Source organism: Ranitomeya variabilis, chromosome 6 (assembly GCF_051348905.1).
Source record: "Ranitomeya variabilis isolate aRanVar5 chromosome 6, aRanVar5.hap1, whole genome shotgun sequence".
In the NCBI taxonomy this organism is placed as follows: Eukaryota; Metazoa; Chordata; class Amphibia; order Anura; family Dendrobatidae; genus Ranitomeya; species Ranitomeya variabilis.
In genome coordinates, this window is record NC_135237.1 from 543177051 (window position 1) to 543194578 (window position 17528).

General features: G+C 45.5%; 1 protein-coding gene across 8 annotated transcripts in view; it reads right to left on the minus strand.

Annotated features, from left to right (window-relative positions):
- Window positions 1–17528, minus strand: part of LOC143783036 (uncharacterized) — a 251852-nt gene that overhangs the window by 33101 nt on the left and 201223 nt on the right. For all 8 annotated transcript variants that reach the window (XM_077271204.1, XM_077271209.1, XM_077271208.1 and 5 more), the window contains 2 exons: window positions 16686–16884; window positions 16392–16593 (listed from right to left, as the gene is read on the minus strand). In XM_077271204.1, coding sequence (XP_077127319.1) covers window positions 16392–16593; window positions 16686–16884 — 401 coding nt within the window. The remainder of the gene's footprint in view (window positions 1–16391; window positions 16594–16685; window positions 16885–17528) is intronic.

The window sequence follows — 17528 nt, forward strand, 5'->3', positions numbered from 1 at the left end:
GTCTAGATTTTGGCGGGCATTCTGTGCTAGGATGGGCATAGATTTATCTTTTTCGTCCGCTTTCCATCCTCAGACGAATGGCCAGACCGAGCGGATTAATCAGACCCTGGAGACATATCTGAGGTGTTTTGTGTCTGCTGACCAGGATGATTGGGTTGCTTTTTTGCCATTGGCGGAGTTCGCTCTCAATAATCGGGCCAGCTCTGCCACTTTGGTGTCCCCGTTTTTCTGTAATTCGGGGTTTCATCCTTGATTTTCCTCTGGTCAGGTGGAATCTTCGGATTGTCCTGGAGTGGATGCTGTGGTGGAGAGATTGCATCAGATCTGGGGGCAGGTGGTGGACAATTTGAGGTTGTCCCAGGAGAAGACTCAGCTTTTTGCCAACCGCCACCGTCGTGTTGGTCCTCGGCTTTGTGTTGGGGATTTGGTGTGGTTGTCTTCTCGTTTTGTCCCTATGAGGGTCTCTTCTCCTAAGTTTAAGCCTCGGTTCATTGGCCCGTATAAGATATTGGAGATTCTTAACCCTGTTTCCTTCCGTTTGGACCTCCCTGCATCCTTTTCTATTCATAACGTTTTTCATCGGTCATTATTGCGCAGGTATGAGGTACCGGTTGTGCCTTCCGTTGAGCCTCCTGCTCCGGTGTTGGTTGAGGGTGAGTTGGAGTACGTTGTGGAGAAAATCTTAGACTCTCGTGTTTCCAGACGGAGACTCCAGTATCTGGTCAAGTGGAAGGGATACGGCCAGGAGGATAATTCTTGGGTGAATGCATCTGATGTTCATGCCTCTGATCTGGTTCGTGCCTTTCATAGGGCCCATCCTGATCGCCCTGGTGGTTCTGGTGAGGGTTCGGTGCCCCCTCCTTGAGGGGGGGGTACTGTTGTGAATTTGGATTCTGGGCTCCCCCGGTGGCTACTGGTGGAATTGAACTGGTGTCTTCATCTTCTCTGTTCACCTGTTCCCATCAAGATGTGGGAGTCGCTATATAACCTTGCTGCTCTGTTAGTTTCTTGCCGGTCAACAATGTTATCAGAAGCCTCTCTGTGCTTGTTCCTGCTCCTAGACAACTACTAGATAAGTTGGACTCTTGTCCATGTTTGTTTTTGCATTTTTGTTCCAGTTCACAGCTGTAGTTTCGTTACTGTGTCTGGAAAGCTCTTGTGAACAGGAATTGCCACTCTGGTGTTATGAGTTAATGCCAGAGTTTTAAAGTAATTTCTGGATGGTGTTTTGATTAGGGTTTTTAGCTGACCATGAAAGTGTCCTTTCTGTCTTCTGCTATGTAGTAAGTGGACCTCAAATTTGCTAAACCTATTTTCATACTACGTTTGTTGTTTCATCTTAATTCACCGCCAATACATGTGGGGGGCCTCTGTCTCCTTTTGGGGTATTTCTCTAGAGGTGAGCTAGGACTAATATTTTCCTCTGCTAGCATTATTTAGTCCTCCGGCTGGTGCTGGGCATCTAGAATCAACGTAGGCATGCTACCCGGCCACTGCTAGTTGTGTGTTAGGTTTAGTTCATGGTCAGCTCAGTTCCCATCTTCCAAGAGCTAGTTCCTATATATGCTTATGCTATGATCTCTTGCCATTGAGATCATGACAGTAGGGTTTTCTACTGACCGCACAGTTTCCTATCTGTCTTCTGCTATCTAGTACTGGCGGGCCTCATTTGCTGAATCTGTTTCATTTCTACGTTTGTATTTTCCCCTTACCTCACCGTTGTTATTTGTTGGGGGCTTTCTATATCTTTGGGGTTGTTTCTCTGAGGCAGGTGAGCTCTTGCTTTCTCTCTAGGGGTAGTTAGTTTCTCAGGCTGCGTCGTGACGTCTAGGAATTCGGGCACGTTCACCGGCTACCTTTGGTATGTTCGGTTGGGATCAGGATTGCGGTCAGTCCAGTTACCACCTCCCTAGAGCTCGTTCTATGTTCAGTAACTTAGCTAGTCAGCTCTGTGATCCTCAGCCACTAAGGATCATAAGAGTACAGCAGGCCAAAAAGTGTTTAATGCATCGTAGAAGTGGGATAAGAGAAGTCCTGAGTGCAATTTTTTTTTTCTCCTTTTGCTGCAGTCTGTCCAGCTTCTCTCATCCCCTTAATCTCTGGGTGGCTTTGAGTTCAGCTGCAGACATGGATATTCAGAGTCTGACTTCTAGTGTGGATCATCTTGCTACAAGGGTGCAAAGCATTCAGGATTTTGTTGTTCACAGTCCTATGTCAGAGTCAAAAATACCTATTCCTGAGTTGTTTTCTGGAGATAGATCTAGGTTTCTGAATTTTAAGAATAATTGTAAATTATTTCTTTCCTTGAGACCTCGTTCCTCTGGTTCCTCAGCAAGTTAAAATTGTTATCTCCTTGTTACGGGGCGACCCTCAAGATTGGGCTTTCTCCCTGGCGCCAGGAGATCCTGCATTGCTGAATGTGGATGCGTTTTTTCTGGCGCTTGGACTGCTTTATGAGGAACCTAATCTTGAGAACCAGGCTGAAAAGGCTTTGCTGGCCCTCTGTCAGGGACAGGATGAAGCAGAGGTGTATTGTCAAAAATGTAGGAAATGGTCGGTGCTTACTCAATGGAATGAGTGTGCCCTGACTGCAAATTTCAGAGAAGGTCTTTCTGAAGCCATTAAGAATGTTATGGTGGGGTTCCCCACGCCTGCTAGTCTGAGTGACTCAATGGCTTTGGCCATTCAGATTGATCGGCGTTTGCGGGAGCGCAAATCTGCGCACCATCTGGCGGTGTTTTCTGAACAGAGACCTGAGTCTATGCAATGTGACAGAATTCTGACCAGAATTGAGCGGCAAAGTCATAGACGTCAAAATGGGTTGTGCTTTTACTGTGGTGATTCTACTCATGTTATCTCAGCATGCTCTAAGCGCTTAAAAAAGATCGCTAAATCTGTCACCGTTGGTACTATACAGCCTTAATTCATTTTGTCTGTTAATTTAATTTGTTCTTTGTCATCCTACTCGGTTATGGCTTTTGTGGATTCAAGTGCTGCCCTGAATCTGATGGATTTGTCGTTTGCCAGACGCTGTGGTTTGGTCCTGGAGCCTTTAAAATTCCCTATTCCACTAAGGGGAATTGATGCTACACCATTGGCTGAGAATAAGCCTCAGTATTGGACTCAAGTGACCATGTGCATGACTCCTGTACATCAGGAGGTGATTCGCTTTCTTGTGCTGCATAATTTGCATGATGTTGTCGTTTTGGGTCTGCCATGGCTGCAGGCCCATAATCCAGTTCTGGATTGGAAAGCTATGTCTGTGTCAAGTTGGGGTTGCCAGGGGATTCTGTTATGATCCCAGTGGCAAGGATCGCAGGTCTGACAAGCTAAGTACTAACGGACAACTAGCTCTGGGGAAGTGGTAGCTAGATTGACCGCAACCTGATCCTATCCGCACCCAACTAAAAGTAGCCGTGGAACGTTACCTAAAAAATTCCCAGACGTCTCGTCACGGCCGGAGAAACTGACTATTCCTAGAGGGAAAGAAAGTCCTCGCTTGCCTCAGTGAAATGACCCCAAAGAAATAGAATAGCCCCCCACAAATATTAACGGTTAGTTAAGGGGAAAGCACAAACGCAGAGATGAAATTAGATTTAGCAAACGAGGCCCGCTAATACTAGATAGCAGAAAATAGGAAGGGGACTGTGCGGTCAATACAAAACCCTATTCAAAATGTCCACGCAGAGATGGCTCGAGCCCCCGCACCAACTAACGGTGCGGGGGAAGCAACTCCGTACCCCAGAGCTTACCAGCAAAAAGAAATCACATATTAGAAAGCTGGACTAGACTCATCATACACAGAAATCATATTGCAGGCAGATGAGCAAAAATATTCAAACAGAACTTAGCTTATCCTGAAGAGGCAGAAAACGAGATGAACAAGAGCAATCAGAATAGCACCGAATACATTGACAGCCGGCGACAAGTGGAAGTGAAGCAGAGCTAAATAGGAGCCTCCCTGGTGGATAACGAGGCAGCTGATCCAGCCAGACCCGCAGGATAATAAACCAAACCACCAGGGGGAGCCCAAAAACCAAAGTCACACAATACCATCTGTGACCACAAGAGGGAGCCTGAAAACGGAGTTCACAACAGTACCCCCCCCCTTGAGGAGGGGTCACCGAACCCTCAAGAAAACCCCCAGGGCGATCAGGGTGAGCCACATGGAAGGCACGAACCGAATCAGCCGCATGAACATCAGAGGCGACAACCCAGGAATTATCCTCCTGACCATAGCCTTTCCACTTAACCAAATACTGAAGCCTCCGTCTAGAAATACGAGAATCCAAGATCTTCTCCACCACGTATTCCAATTCTCCCTCAACCAGCACAGGGGCAGGAGGCTCAACCGAAGGAACCACAGGCACCACATACCTCCGCAACAACGACCGATGGAACACATTATGAACAGCAAACGATGCCGGGAGGTCCAAACGAAAAGACACAGGGTTAAGGACTTCCAAAATCTTATAAGGACCGATAAACCGAGGCTTAAACTTAGGAGAGGAGAAGACAACCACACCAAGTCCCCAACACAAAGTCGGGGGCCCACACAGCGACGGCGGTTGGCAAAGCGCTGAGCCTTGTCTTGTGACAACTTCAAATTGTCCACCACATGATTCCAAATCTGATGCAACCTATCCAACACAACATCCACTCCAGGACAGTCGGAAGGCTCCACCTGACCCGAGGAAAAACGAGGATGAAACCCTGAATTACAAAAAAAAGGCGAAACCAAAGTAGCAGAACTAGCCCGATTATTAAGGGCAAACTCGGCCAATGGCAAAAAAGTCACCCAGTCGTCCTGATCAGCAGAAACAACACATCTTAAATAGGTTTCCAAAGTCTGATTAGTGCGCTCGGTTTGGCCATTCGTCTGAGGATGGAAGGCCGACGAAAAAGACAAATTAATGCCCATCTTAGCACAAAAGGTCCGCCAAAATCTAGACACAAACTGGGATCCTCTGTCGGAAACAATATTTTCAGGGATCCCGTGCAAATGAACCACATTCTGAAAAAATAGAGGAACCAACTCGGAGGAGGAAGGCAACTTAGGCAAGGGCACCAAATGGACGATCTTAGAAAAACGATCACACACCACCCAAATGACAGACATTCTCTGAGAGACAGGGAGATCTGAAATAAAATCCATGGAAATGTGCGTCCAAGGCCTCTTCGGGACAGGCAAAGGTAACAACAAGCCACTGGCACGAGAACAGCAAGGTTAGCCCGAGCACAAATTCCACAAGACTGCACAAAGGAACGCACATCCCGCGACAAGGAAGGCCACCAGAATGACCTAGCCACCAAATCTCTGGTACCAAAAATCCCAGGATGGCCTGCCAACACCGAAGAATGAACCTCCGAAATAACTCTGCTGGTCCATCTATCTGGGACAAACAGTCTCTCTGGTGGGCAACTGTCAGGTCTATCCGCCTGAAATTTCTGCAGCACACGTCACGAATCTGGGGAAATGGCAGACAAAATCACTCCCTCTCTGAGAATACCAGCCGGCTCTGAATCTCCCGGAGAATCAGGCACGAAGCTCCTAGAAAGAGCATCAGCCTTCACATTCTTCGAACCAGGCAGGTACGAAACCACAAAATCGAAACGGGAGAAAAACAACGACCAACGAGCCTGTCTAGGATTCAGGCGCTTGGCCGACTCGAGATAAATCAGATTTTTGTGATCAGTCAAGACCACCACACGATGCTTAGCTCCCTCGAGCCAATGTCGCAACTCCTCAAATGCCCACTTCATAGCCAACAACTCCCGATTACCAACATCATAATTCCGCTCGGCAGGCGAAAACTTTCTTGAAAAGAAAGCACATGGCTTCATCACAGAGCCATCAGAGCTTCTCTGCGACAAAACAGCCCCCGCTCCAATCTCAGAAGCATCAACCTCGACCTGGAAGGGAAGGGAGACGTCTGGCTGACATAAGACCGGAGCTGAAGAAAACCGGCGCTTCAGCTCCCGAAAGGCCTCCACAGCCGCAGGAGACCAATTAGTAACATCAGAGCCCTTCTTGGTCAAATCCGTCAATGGCTTAACAACACCAGAAAAATTAGCGATGAAGCGACGGTAAAAGTTAGCAAAACCCAAGAACTTCTGAAGACTCTTAACAGATGTAGGCTGAGTCCAGTCATGAATAGCCTGAACCTTGACTGGGTCCATCTCAATAACAGAAGGAGAAAAAATGAAGCCCAAAAAAGAAACCTTCTGGACTCCAAAAAGACATTTTGAGCCCTTCACAAATAACGCATTGGCACGCAGGACCCGAAACACCATCCTGACCTGCTCAACATGGGACTCCCAATCATCCGAAAAAAACAGAATATCATCTAGATACACAATCATAAATTTATCCAGATATTCCCGGAAGATGTCGTGCATAAAGGACTGAAAGACAGAGGGAGCGTTAGAAAGTCCAAAAGGCATCACCAAGTACTCAAAATGGCCTTCGGGCGTATTAAATGCAGTTTTCCATTCATCACCCTGCTTAATACGCACAAGGTTATACGCACCTCGAAGATCTATCTTGGTGAACCAACTAGCCCCCCTAATGCGAGCAAACAGATCAGATAACAATGGCAAAGGATACTGAAATTTGACCGTGATTTTGTTTAGAAGGCGATAATCAATACAAGGTCTCAGGGAACCATCTTTCTTAGCCACAAAAAAGAACCCCGCACCAAGAGGGGACGAGGAGGGGCGAATAAGTCCTTTCTCCAAAGACTCCTTTATATAACTCCGCATAGCAGCATGCTCCGGCACTGACAAATTGAAAAGTCGTCCCTTAGGAAATTTACTACCAGGAATCAAATTTATAGCACAATCACAATCCCTATGAGGAGGTAGAGAACTGAGTTTGGGCTCATCAAATACATCCTGGTAATCTGACAAAAACGCAGGGACCTCAGAAGGAGTGGATGAAGCAATTGACACCACAGGAGTGTCGCCATGAATTCCCTGACAACCCCAACTTGCCACAGACATTGCTTTCCAATCCAGGACTGGATTATGAGTCTGCAACCATGGCAGGTCCAACACGACAACATCATGCAAATTATGCAATACAAGAAAACGAATCACCTCCTGATGAGCAGGAGTCATGCACATGGTCACTTGTGTCCAGTACTGAGGTTTATTCGTAGCCAATGGTGTAGCATCAATTCCCCTTAGTGGGATAGGGAATTTTAAAGGCTCCAAAACAAAACCACAGTGCCTGGCAAATGACAAATCCATCAGACTCAGGGCAGCACCTGAATCCACAAAAGCCATAACCGGGTAAGATGACAGGGAACAAATCAGGGTAACAGACAAAATAAACTTAGGCTGTAAAGTACCGATGGTGACAGATTTATCAATCCTTTTTGTGCGCTTAGAGGATGCTGAGATAACATGAGCTGAATCACCACAGTAAAAGCACAACCCATTTTGCCGTCTATAATTTTGCCGTTCACTTCTGGTCAGAATTCTATCACATTGCATAGACTCAGGTGTCTGTTCAGAAGACACCGCCAAATGGTGCGCAGGTTTGCGCTCCCGCAAACGCCGATCAATCTGAATGGCCAGAGTCATTGACTCATTCAGACCTGCAGGCATAGGGAACCCCACCATGACATTCTTAATGGCTTCAGAAAGACCTTTTCTGAAATTTGCAGCCAGGGCACTCTCATTCCATTGAGTAAACACCGCCCATGTACGAAATTTCTGGCAGTACACCTCTGCATCATCTTGCCCCTGAGAGAGGGCCAATAATGCTTTTTCAGCCTGGTTCTCAAGATTAGGTTCCTCATAGAGCAATCCAAGGGCCAGAAAAAACGCATCCACACTGAGCAATGCAGGATCCCCTGGAGCCAATGCGAAAGCCCAATCTTGAGGATCGCCACGCAAGAAAGAAATAATAATCTTAACTTGCTGAACAGAATCCCCAGAGGAACGAGGTTTCAAAGAAAGAAACAATTTGCAATTGTTCTTAAAATTCAGGAACCTAGATCTATCTCCAGAAAACAACTCCGGAATAGGTATTCTAGGCTCTGACATAGGACTGTGCACAACAAAATCCTGAATACTTTGTACCCTTGCAGCAAGATGATCTACACTGGAGGCTAAACTCTGGATATCCATATCAGCAGCTGAACTCAGAGCCACACCAAGATTAAGAGGAGGATAGAAGCCAGACACACAGCAGCTAGACACACGGCAGCAAAAAAAAAAAAAATATTCTCCAGGCTTCTTTTCTCCTGCTTCTGCCATGCAATTAACACTTTACGGGCCGGCTGTACTGTTATGATCCCAGTGGCAAGGATCGCCGGCGACAAGTGGAAGTGAAGCAGAGCTAGATAGCAGAAAATATGAAGGGGACTGTGCGGTCAATACAAAACCCTATTCAAAATGTCCACGCAGAGATTGCTCGAGCCCCCGCACCAACTAACGGTGCGGGGGAAGCAACTCCGTACCCCAGAGCTTACCAGCAAAAAGAAATCACATATTAGCAAGCTGGACTAGACTCATCATACACAGAAATCATATTGCAGGCAGATGAGCAAAAATATTCAAACAGAACTTAGCTTATCCTGAAGAGGCAGAAAACGAGATGAACAAGAGCAATCAGAATAGCACCGAATACATTGACAGCCGGCGACAAGTGGAAGTGAAGCAGAGCTAAATAGGAGCCTCCCTGGTGGATAACGAGGCAGCTGATCCAGCCAGACCCGCAGGATAATAAACCAAACCACCAGGGGGAGCCCAAAAACCAAAGTCACACAATACCATCTGTGACCACAAGAGGGAGCCTGAAAACGGAGTTCACAACAGGATTCATGGCGATGCTCCTTTGGTGTCAATTGCTTCTTCCACTCCTTCTGAGGTCCCTGAGTTTTTGTCAGACTACCAGGATGTATTTGATGAGCCCAGATCCGGTGCCCTGCCTCCTCATAGGGATTGTGATTGTGCTATAAATTTGATTCCTGGTAGTAAGTTCCCTAAGGGACGACTTTTTAATTTGTCTGTACCAGAACATGCCGCTATGCGGAGTTATATAAAGGAGTCTTTGGAGAAGGGACATATTCGGCCGTCCTCATCCCCTCTTGGTGCAGGATTCTTTTTTGTGGCCAAGAAGGATGGTTCTCTGAGACCTTGTATAGATTATCGTCTTCTAAATAAAATCACGGTCAAATTTCAGTATCCTTTGCCATTATTGTCTGATCTGTTTGCTCGGATTAAGGGGTCCAGTTGGTTCACCAAGATAGATCTTCGTGGTGCGTATAACCTTGTGCGTATTAAGCAGGGGGATGAATGGAAAACAGCATTTAATACGCCCGAAGGCCATTTTGAGTACTTGGTGATGCCTTTTGGACTCTCTAATGCTCCTTCTGTGTGTCAGTCCTTCATGCATGACATCTTCCGAGAATATCTGGATAAATTTATGATTGTGTATCTGGATGACATTTTGGTCTTTTCTGAGGATTGGGAGTCCCATGTGAAGCAGGTCAGGATGGTATTTCAGGTCCTGCGTGCTAATGCCTTATTTGTGAAGGGCTCAAAGTGTCTTTTCGGAGTACAGAAGGTTTCCTTTTTGGGTTTTATTTTTTCTCCTTCTACTATTGAGATGGACCCAGTCAAGGTCCAGGCTATTCATGACTGGACTCGGCCTACATCTGTTAAGAGTCTTCAGAAGTTCTTGGGTTTTGCTAATTTTTACCGTCGCTTCATTGCTAATTTTTCTGGCGTGGTTAAACCCTTGACGGATTTGACCAAGAAGGGTTCTGATGTGACTAATTGGTCTCCTGCGGCCGTGGAAGCCTTTCAGGAGCTGAAGCGCCGGTTTTCTTCGGCTCCAGTTTTATGTCAGCCTGATATCTCTCTTCCTTTTCAGATCGAGGTTGATGCTTCTGAGATTGGAGCAGGGGCTGTTTTGTCGCAGAGAAGCTCTGATTGCTCTGTGATAAAGCCTTGTGCTTTCTTTTCAAGAAAGTTCTTGCCTGCCGAGCGGAATTATGATGTTGGTAATCGGGAGTTGTTGGCTATGAAGTGGGCATTTGAGGAGTGGCGACATTGGCTCGAGGGAGCTAAGCATCGTGTGGTGGTCTTGACTGATCACAAAAATCTGATTTATCTCGAGTCTGCCAAGCGGCTGAATCCTAGACAGGCTCGTTGGTCGTTGTTTTTCTCCCGTTTTGATTTCGTGGTCTCGTACCTGCCTGGTTCGAAGAACGTTAAGGCTGATGCTCTTTCTAGGAGTTTTGTGCCTGACTCTCCGGGAGTTTCAGAGCCGGCTGGTATCCTCAGAGAGGGAGTGATTTTGTCTGCCATTTCCCCAGATTTGCGACGAGTGCTGCAGGAATTTCAGGCGGATAGACCTGACCGTTGCCCACCAGAGAGACTGTTTGTCCCAGATAGATGGACCAGCAGAGTTATTTCCGAGGTTCATTCTTCGGTGTTGGCAGGTCATCCTGGGATTTTTGGTACCAGAGATTTGGTGGCTAGATCCTTCTGGTGGCCTTCCTTGTCGCGGGATGTGCGTTCCTTTGTGCAGTCCTGTGGGATTTGTGCTCGGGCTAAGCCTTGCTGTTCTCGTGCCAGCGGTTTGCTTTTGCCTTTGCCTGTCCCTTGGACGCACATTTCCATGGATTTTATTTCGGATCTTCCCGTCTCTCAGAGAATGTCTGTCATCTGGGTGGTGTGTGATCGTTTTTCTAAAATGGTCCATTTGGTGCCCTTGCCTAAGTTGCCTTCCTCCTCCGATTTGGTTCCTCTATTTTTTCAGAATGTGGTTCGCTTGCACGGCATCCCTGAAAATATTGTGTCTGACAGAGGATCCCAGTTTGTGTCCAGATTTTGGCGGTTCTTTTGTGCTAAGATGGGCATTGATTTGTCTTTTTCGTCTGCCTTCCATCCTCAGACGAATGGCCAAACCGAGCGAACTAATCAGACCTTGGAAACTTATTTAAGATGTTTTGTTTCTGCTGATCAGGATGATTGGGTTACTTTTTTACCATTGGCCGAGTTTGCCCTTAATAATCGGGCTAGTTCTGCTACTTTGGTTTCGCCTTTTTTTTGTAATTCTGGCTTTCATCCTCGTTTTTCCTCGGGTCAGGTGGAGCCGTCTGACTGTCCTGGGGTGGATTCTGTGGTGGATAGGTTGCAGCAGATTTGGAACCATGTGGTGGACAATTTGAAGTTGTCACAGGAGAAGGCTCAGCGCTTTGCCAACCGCCGTCGCGGTGTGGGTCCCTGACTTCGTGTTGGGGATTTGGTATGGCTGTCTTCTCGGTATGTTCCTATGAAGGTCTCCTCTCCTAAGTTCAAGCCTTGCTTCATCGGTCCTTATAAGATTTTGGAAATCCTTAACCCTGTGTCATTTCGTTTGGACCTCTCAGCGTCGTTTGCCATTCATAATGTGTTCCATAGGTCTTTGTTGCGGAGGTATGTGGTGCCTGTGGTTCCTTCTGTTGAGCCTCCTGCTCCGGTGCTGGTTGAGGGCGAATTGGAGTACGTGGTGGAGAAGATCTTGGATTCTCGTATTTCTAGACGGAGGCTTCAGTATTTGGTTAAGTGGAAGGGCTATGGTCAGGAGGATAATTCCTGGGTTGTCGCCTCTGATGCTCATGCTGCCGATTTGGTTCATGCCTTCCATGTTGCTCATCCTGATCGCCCTGGGGGTTTTGATGAGGGTTCGGTGACCCCTCCTCAAGGGGGGGGGGGTACTGTTGTGAACTCTGTTTTTGGGCTCCCTCTTGTGGTCACAAGTGGTACTGTGTGAGTGCTATCTTTGGGCTCCCTCTGGTGGCTCTTTTTGTCATTCTGCAGATCTGTGGCTGGGATCAGCTGTCTCGTTGTCTGCTAGTTGGTTTCCTGTTTGGCTCACCTGGACTTTTGGTTGTTGCCTGCTGTCGATGTATTCAGTGCTATTTTGATCTCTCCTGACTACCTTCGTTATCAGTCTCTCCAAGAGAAGCTAAGTTTCTGTATGTTTATTTTTTGATCATCAGTGTTCAATATGTTTCTTGGTTTATTATCTGTCCTTGTCTAGCTTGCTAATCTGTGATTTGCTCGCTTGCTGGTAGCTCTGGGGGGCTGAGTTTCTCCCCTCACACCGTTAGTTGGTGTGGGGGTTCTTGAATTCTCAGCGTGGATATTTTGTAGGGTTTTCTACTGACCGCACAGTTTCCTATCTGTCTTCTGCTATCTAGTACTGGCGGGCCTCATTTGCTGAATCTGTTTCATTTCTACGTTTGTATTTTCCCCTTACCTCACCGTTGTTATTTGTTGGGGGCTTTCTATATCTTTGGGGTTGTTTCTCTGAGGCAGGTGAGGTCTTGCTTTCTCTCTAGGGGTAGTTAGTTTCTCAGGCTGCGTCGTGACGTCTAGGAATTCGGGCACGTTCACCGGCTACCTTTGGTGTGTTCGGTTGGGATCAGGATTGCGGTCAGTCCAGTTACCACCTCCCTAGAGCTCGTTCTATGTTCAGTAACTTAGCTAGTCAGCTCTGTGATCCTCAGCCACTAAGGATCATAACACTTTGTGTCTAATCACTGGATTATTTAGTGGCTAGTCGCTGGGTTACTTTGTGGCTAGTCGCTGGGTTACTTTGTGGGTAATCGCTGGATTATTTAGTGGCTAGTCGCTGGGTTACTTTGTGGCTAATCGCTGGATTATTTAGTGGCTAGTCGCTGGGTTACTTTGTGGCTAGTCGCTGGGTTATTTAGTGGCTAGTCGCTGGGTTACTTTGTGGCTAATCGCTGGGTTATTTAGTGGCTAGTCGCTGGGTTACTTTGTGTCTAATCGCTGGATTATTTAGTGGCTAGTCGTAGGGTTACTTTGTGGCTAATCGCTGGATTATTTAGTGGCTAGTCGCTGGGTTACTTTGTGGCTAGTCGCTGGGTTACTTTGTGGGTAATCGCTGGATTATTTAGTGGCTAGTCGCTGGGTTACTTTGTGGCTAATCGCTGGATTATTTAGTGGCTAGTCGCTGGGTTACTTTGTGGCTAATCGCTGGGTTATTTAGTGGCTAGTCGCTGGGTTACTTTGTGGCTAATCGCTGGGTTATTTAGTGGCTAGTCGCTGGGTTACTTTGTGTCTAATCGCTGGATTATTTAGTGGCTAGTCGCTGGGTTACTTTGTGGCTAATCGCTGGATTATTTAGTGGCTAGTTGCTGGGTTACTTTGTGGCTAGTCACTGGGTTACTTTGTGGCTAGTCGCTGGGTTACTTTGTGGGTAATCGCTGGATTATTTAGTGGCTAGTCGCTGGATTATTTAGTGGCTAGTCGCTGGATTATTTAGTGACTAGTCCCTGGGTTACTTTGTGTCTAATCGCTGGGTTAACTAATCGATAAGTTTTGCAGTTCTGTCTGGAAAGTAAAAAATCTCACACTTGTGACTTTTAGGCTCCGGTAGGATCACACTGCATAAACTACGAATCGAGTTGTGTCACCCGCGGTTTTGACTCATGATCAGAAGTTAATTAAAGTCTCTTTGAAGTTCAATTTGAATAATCTCCACGGCATTCACAATCGGCAAAGATTTCAACATGTTGTTCCCCAGATCTTTTTTTTTCTTCTTTTCCCTGCATGTCAAATGCTTTCATCTTCCCATATGCCCCATCTCCCTCATGAAAACAGTGGTTTCACTCATTTTACTCGTCCTGTGTGGCACTGATACTGTATAACAAGGGAGCTCTTTTTTCTTTACAGGCAGCCCCATGTAAATGATAATTAGATGGAAAATGTTGTAGACAATGTAAAAAATATAGGGTTTTGCAGACTGAAGATAATAATTACCAATAGTTAGAACAGGCCATCAATATTAGAAGGATGAGGGACCAACAATCAACTACTTTCAGTTCCGGCAGATGCCAGATAGAAATAATGGATAAAGCTGGCGCAGCTCAGCTCCATACACTGTGTAGTGTCCGCTGCCGGGTACTGCAGTTCAAATCAGTTCAGTCGAAAAGGAGCAGAGCTGCTGTACCTAAGAACGGCCGTTACACACTGTATGAAGCTGTGCCGCTCCAGCTCCATTCACCATTTACATTGAGCCATCTCCATAGCTAAAACCAGCTGACTTATGGGGTGTTGGCCCTCCACCGATCTTATATTGATGGTGGTTTATTTGGCTCATGTCCACAGCAATGTTATGGATAGACCCATACAGGGATGAAAGGACTGTAATTTGTGCTCACAATAAGGATATATGTATTTCCTGTGCCACCCTGTGAAACGTCCATTAAAGGGGTTGTCCGAAACTAAGTGACTTTCTTACTAAATGCTTATCTATTTAATATAATATTACAACCATTTTTTAAAATGTGCATCAATTAAAGGGAACCTGTCACCTGAATTTGGCGGGACCGGTTTTCGGTCCGATGGGCGGTGTTTTCAGGTGTTTGATTAACCCTTTCCTTAACCGCTGGCTGCATGCTGGCTGCAATATTGGCTGGAAGTTCATTCTCTGTCCTCCGTAGTACACGCCTGCACAAGGCAATCTTGCCTTGCGCACGCGCAGTATCCTTTGCCCAACTGCGGGCAAAGCCGAAAAGCATTAGTGCGCATGCGCCGGCGTACTATGTCCCGGAAGTATTTCGCTGTGTTCCGGGACATAGTGCGCCGGCGCATGTGCAAAGGGTGAATCAAACACCCGAAAACACCGCCCATTGGACCGAAAACCGGTCCCGCCAAGTTCAGGTGACAGGTTCCCTTTAAAATTTCCCGCCGTTTCCTCTCTCCTCTAACTTTCTTCTGTGTTTTTTTTTTATAATGATTTTCATCATCATCACCAAGCTGGGGCTGCTGTCACTCACACTGTTTCTTTTTTCGCCCCTGAAATAAAGCATCATCAGGGGGCGGTGCTGCGTTCACATTCCATAGCTTCTGTCACCACTGTCCCCAGATGACGTCCTGTTTCAGCAGTGGTGATGGAGAAGTGACTGCAGTCTCTTCCCTGAAATCTCCAGTTTACACTGCTTCTGTCCCTGCTGCCTCATTCACTGAAAAGAGACATCTTCAGGGGACTGTAATAGAAGCAGGGTGAGTGACAGCAGCTCTGCCCCTTGATGATGATTCATTTGAGGGCGGCAATAAAAGCTGTGGGGGTGGCGTTGATGTCACTAATTTCGAAAAACAGAAGGAGTAGCCAGTAGTAGGTCATCAGGAGACAGTGGTGACAAAAGTTGTGATGAGTGACAATGATGCCACACTCTTTTTTTCATCAGTGGTGAGTGACAGCAGCCCCATAAGAACCAGCCATTTCAAGCCAGAGAAGGAAGCAGTGGAGAATGACTGTAGTCCCAGCCCCAATGACGATGTCTTTGCGAATCCGCAGTGCTGGGATACTCTAGGAAACTTTTTATCAAAAGTAAGAAGTAAAAATACAGACAGGAAGAGTAGAGTCAGAACATACCACTTTTAGAAAAGTATGTGGTATGTTTACCTCAAACGCATAGATGGAATTTTTTTTTTACTAAATTTTGGCACTTCACTGATGTCTTTATACTCTGTGTTCACACTAAAAATACAGTATTTACCGTGATCGTGAAGCTGGACTCCCTCTACTTCTTTTGGACATTAGAAAATGGATTAGATTATTGTAAATAGTTATCGACATTCAGACAGACTCTTTTGCTTATGAATTGGGCCGCGGCTGCCCGGTCTTCTCAGTTAGCCTCAAAGAACCACATGAATTTTAGAGAAGTGCAAAAAACTCTCATATGTTGAAAGTATGCAATCAGGAAAATCTCCCACTTTTTAACACCACAGTTTAAGAGTAAGTCTAAGAAATCCCCCCATCCCCTCGATGAATTAACTACAGATGACCAACTTGATTTGTGCTGCCCTGGTCCAATGTCCAGTTTGGTTCTCCATGACAGTCGGTCTTCTTCTATGCCTGGCATCCTCGGCCAAAAATCATAAGCGCCTTGCGATGTGACCCTTATCATGACATTGCAGGGTCCAGGATGTTGAGCTGAGAATGCTGGCACAGATATGAAGACCTGCTACCACAGAGGTCTGGAAGTCAGCACCGGGCAGCATGAGTCAATTTGCTAATCTTTAATGGAGACACATTAAAAAAAATAGCAGATCCAGTAGCAGCAACATGCTGATGGTTTCCAGTTAGCAATTTTATTTTGTACACTGAAATAAGTTAAGCAAACTAAAATGAAGGGAAAAGAAAAAATAAGTGACAAAAAATATATTACAAAGATGCTATACTTTCCACTTACCACTTAGTTATTGAGTAACCATACATGAGGCTTTCATATGTACTAGTGATAGTAGTAATTTGGTTGAAATATTACTGTTCAGAAAGACACCACCAGGAACTGAAGCCAACCACAATCTTAATCTTAGCACAACCATGGCATGTGTTGGATGCACAAATTTACCTTTATTTGGATGGTGACTTTTTTCAGATCTTCATCTTGATCGATTGTAAGGTCATCGTCATAGAAGAGAGACAGAGGGGCGCAGCTGCTGTGCACGTAGTGATCAAACTTAGATTTATTTTTTTTGCTGAGGTTTTCCTCTATCTGTAGCAGCATAGTTGCCTGTTGCATGGCTGCATTGGCCGTTGCATTATCGTAAACCCTTCGAAAGAAGATTAAACAAAATATTTCTATGGACAGGTAGAGAAGTCGGCACAAACATACAAAAATCAATATTATCTATCCAAGCAATACCTCTGAAATGTATCAGCAAGCAGCGCTATGAGCAGGTTGATACAGAGGATGGAGGAGATTCCTAAAAATGTTCCACACAGTATATAGGCCATGACAGGATCAACAGAATACATGTCTTCAAAGCCATAGTCATCCACCAGCGTCATGCGGAATATGGAGAACAACATCTGCGGTACGGTGGCCATGTTGGATACTAGACCTGCAAAAATAAAGAAGGAATATCCAGTGGCACATAATACATTTCTTCAATGGACGGTTTTATTTGTCCTAGGAACGTTTGGATACGCATTGTAGAAATATGAAGGACAGTAAAAGCTCCTGAGGTTGGGATTGGGATTTTCACTGTGAATATTTTCTAATTTAGTCAATGAATCAGTTTTAATTACCCTGTGACCCAATAAGAACTAACTGATCTGCAACCGATTTGCATTTTATTTAAATATAGTTTAGTGATATAATTTTGTTGTCTTCGTTTGTTTTTGGTGACTTGGGGTGATTAAAAAAAAGAAGAAAAATGTGCTCAGAAAAATACAGGTGCATCTCACAAAATTAGAATACCATCAAAAAATTAATTTATTTCAGTTCTTCAATACAAAAAGTGAAACTCATATAGAGTCATTACAGACAGAGTGATCTATTTCACGTGTTTATTTCTGTTAATGTTGATGATTATGGCTTACAGCCAATGAAAACCCAAAAGTCATTATCTCAGTAAATTAGAATACTTTATAACACCAGCTTGAAAAATGATTTTAAAATCCGAAATGTTGTCCTACTGAAATGTATATTCAGTAAATGCACTCAATACTTGGTCGGGGCTCCTTTTGCATCAATTATTGCATC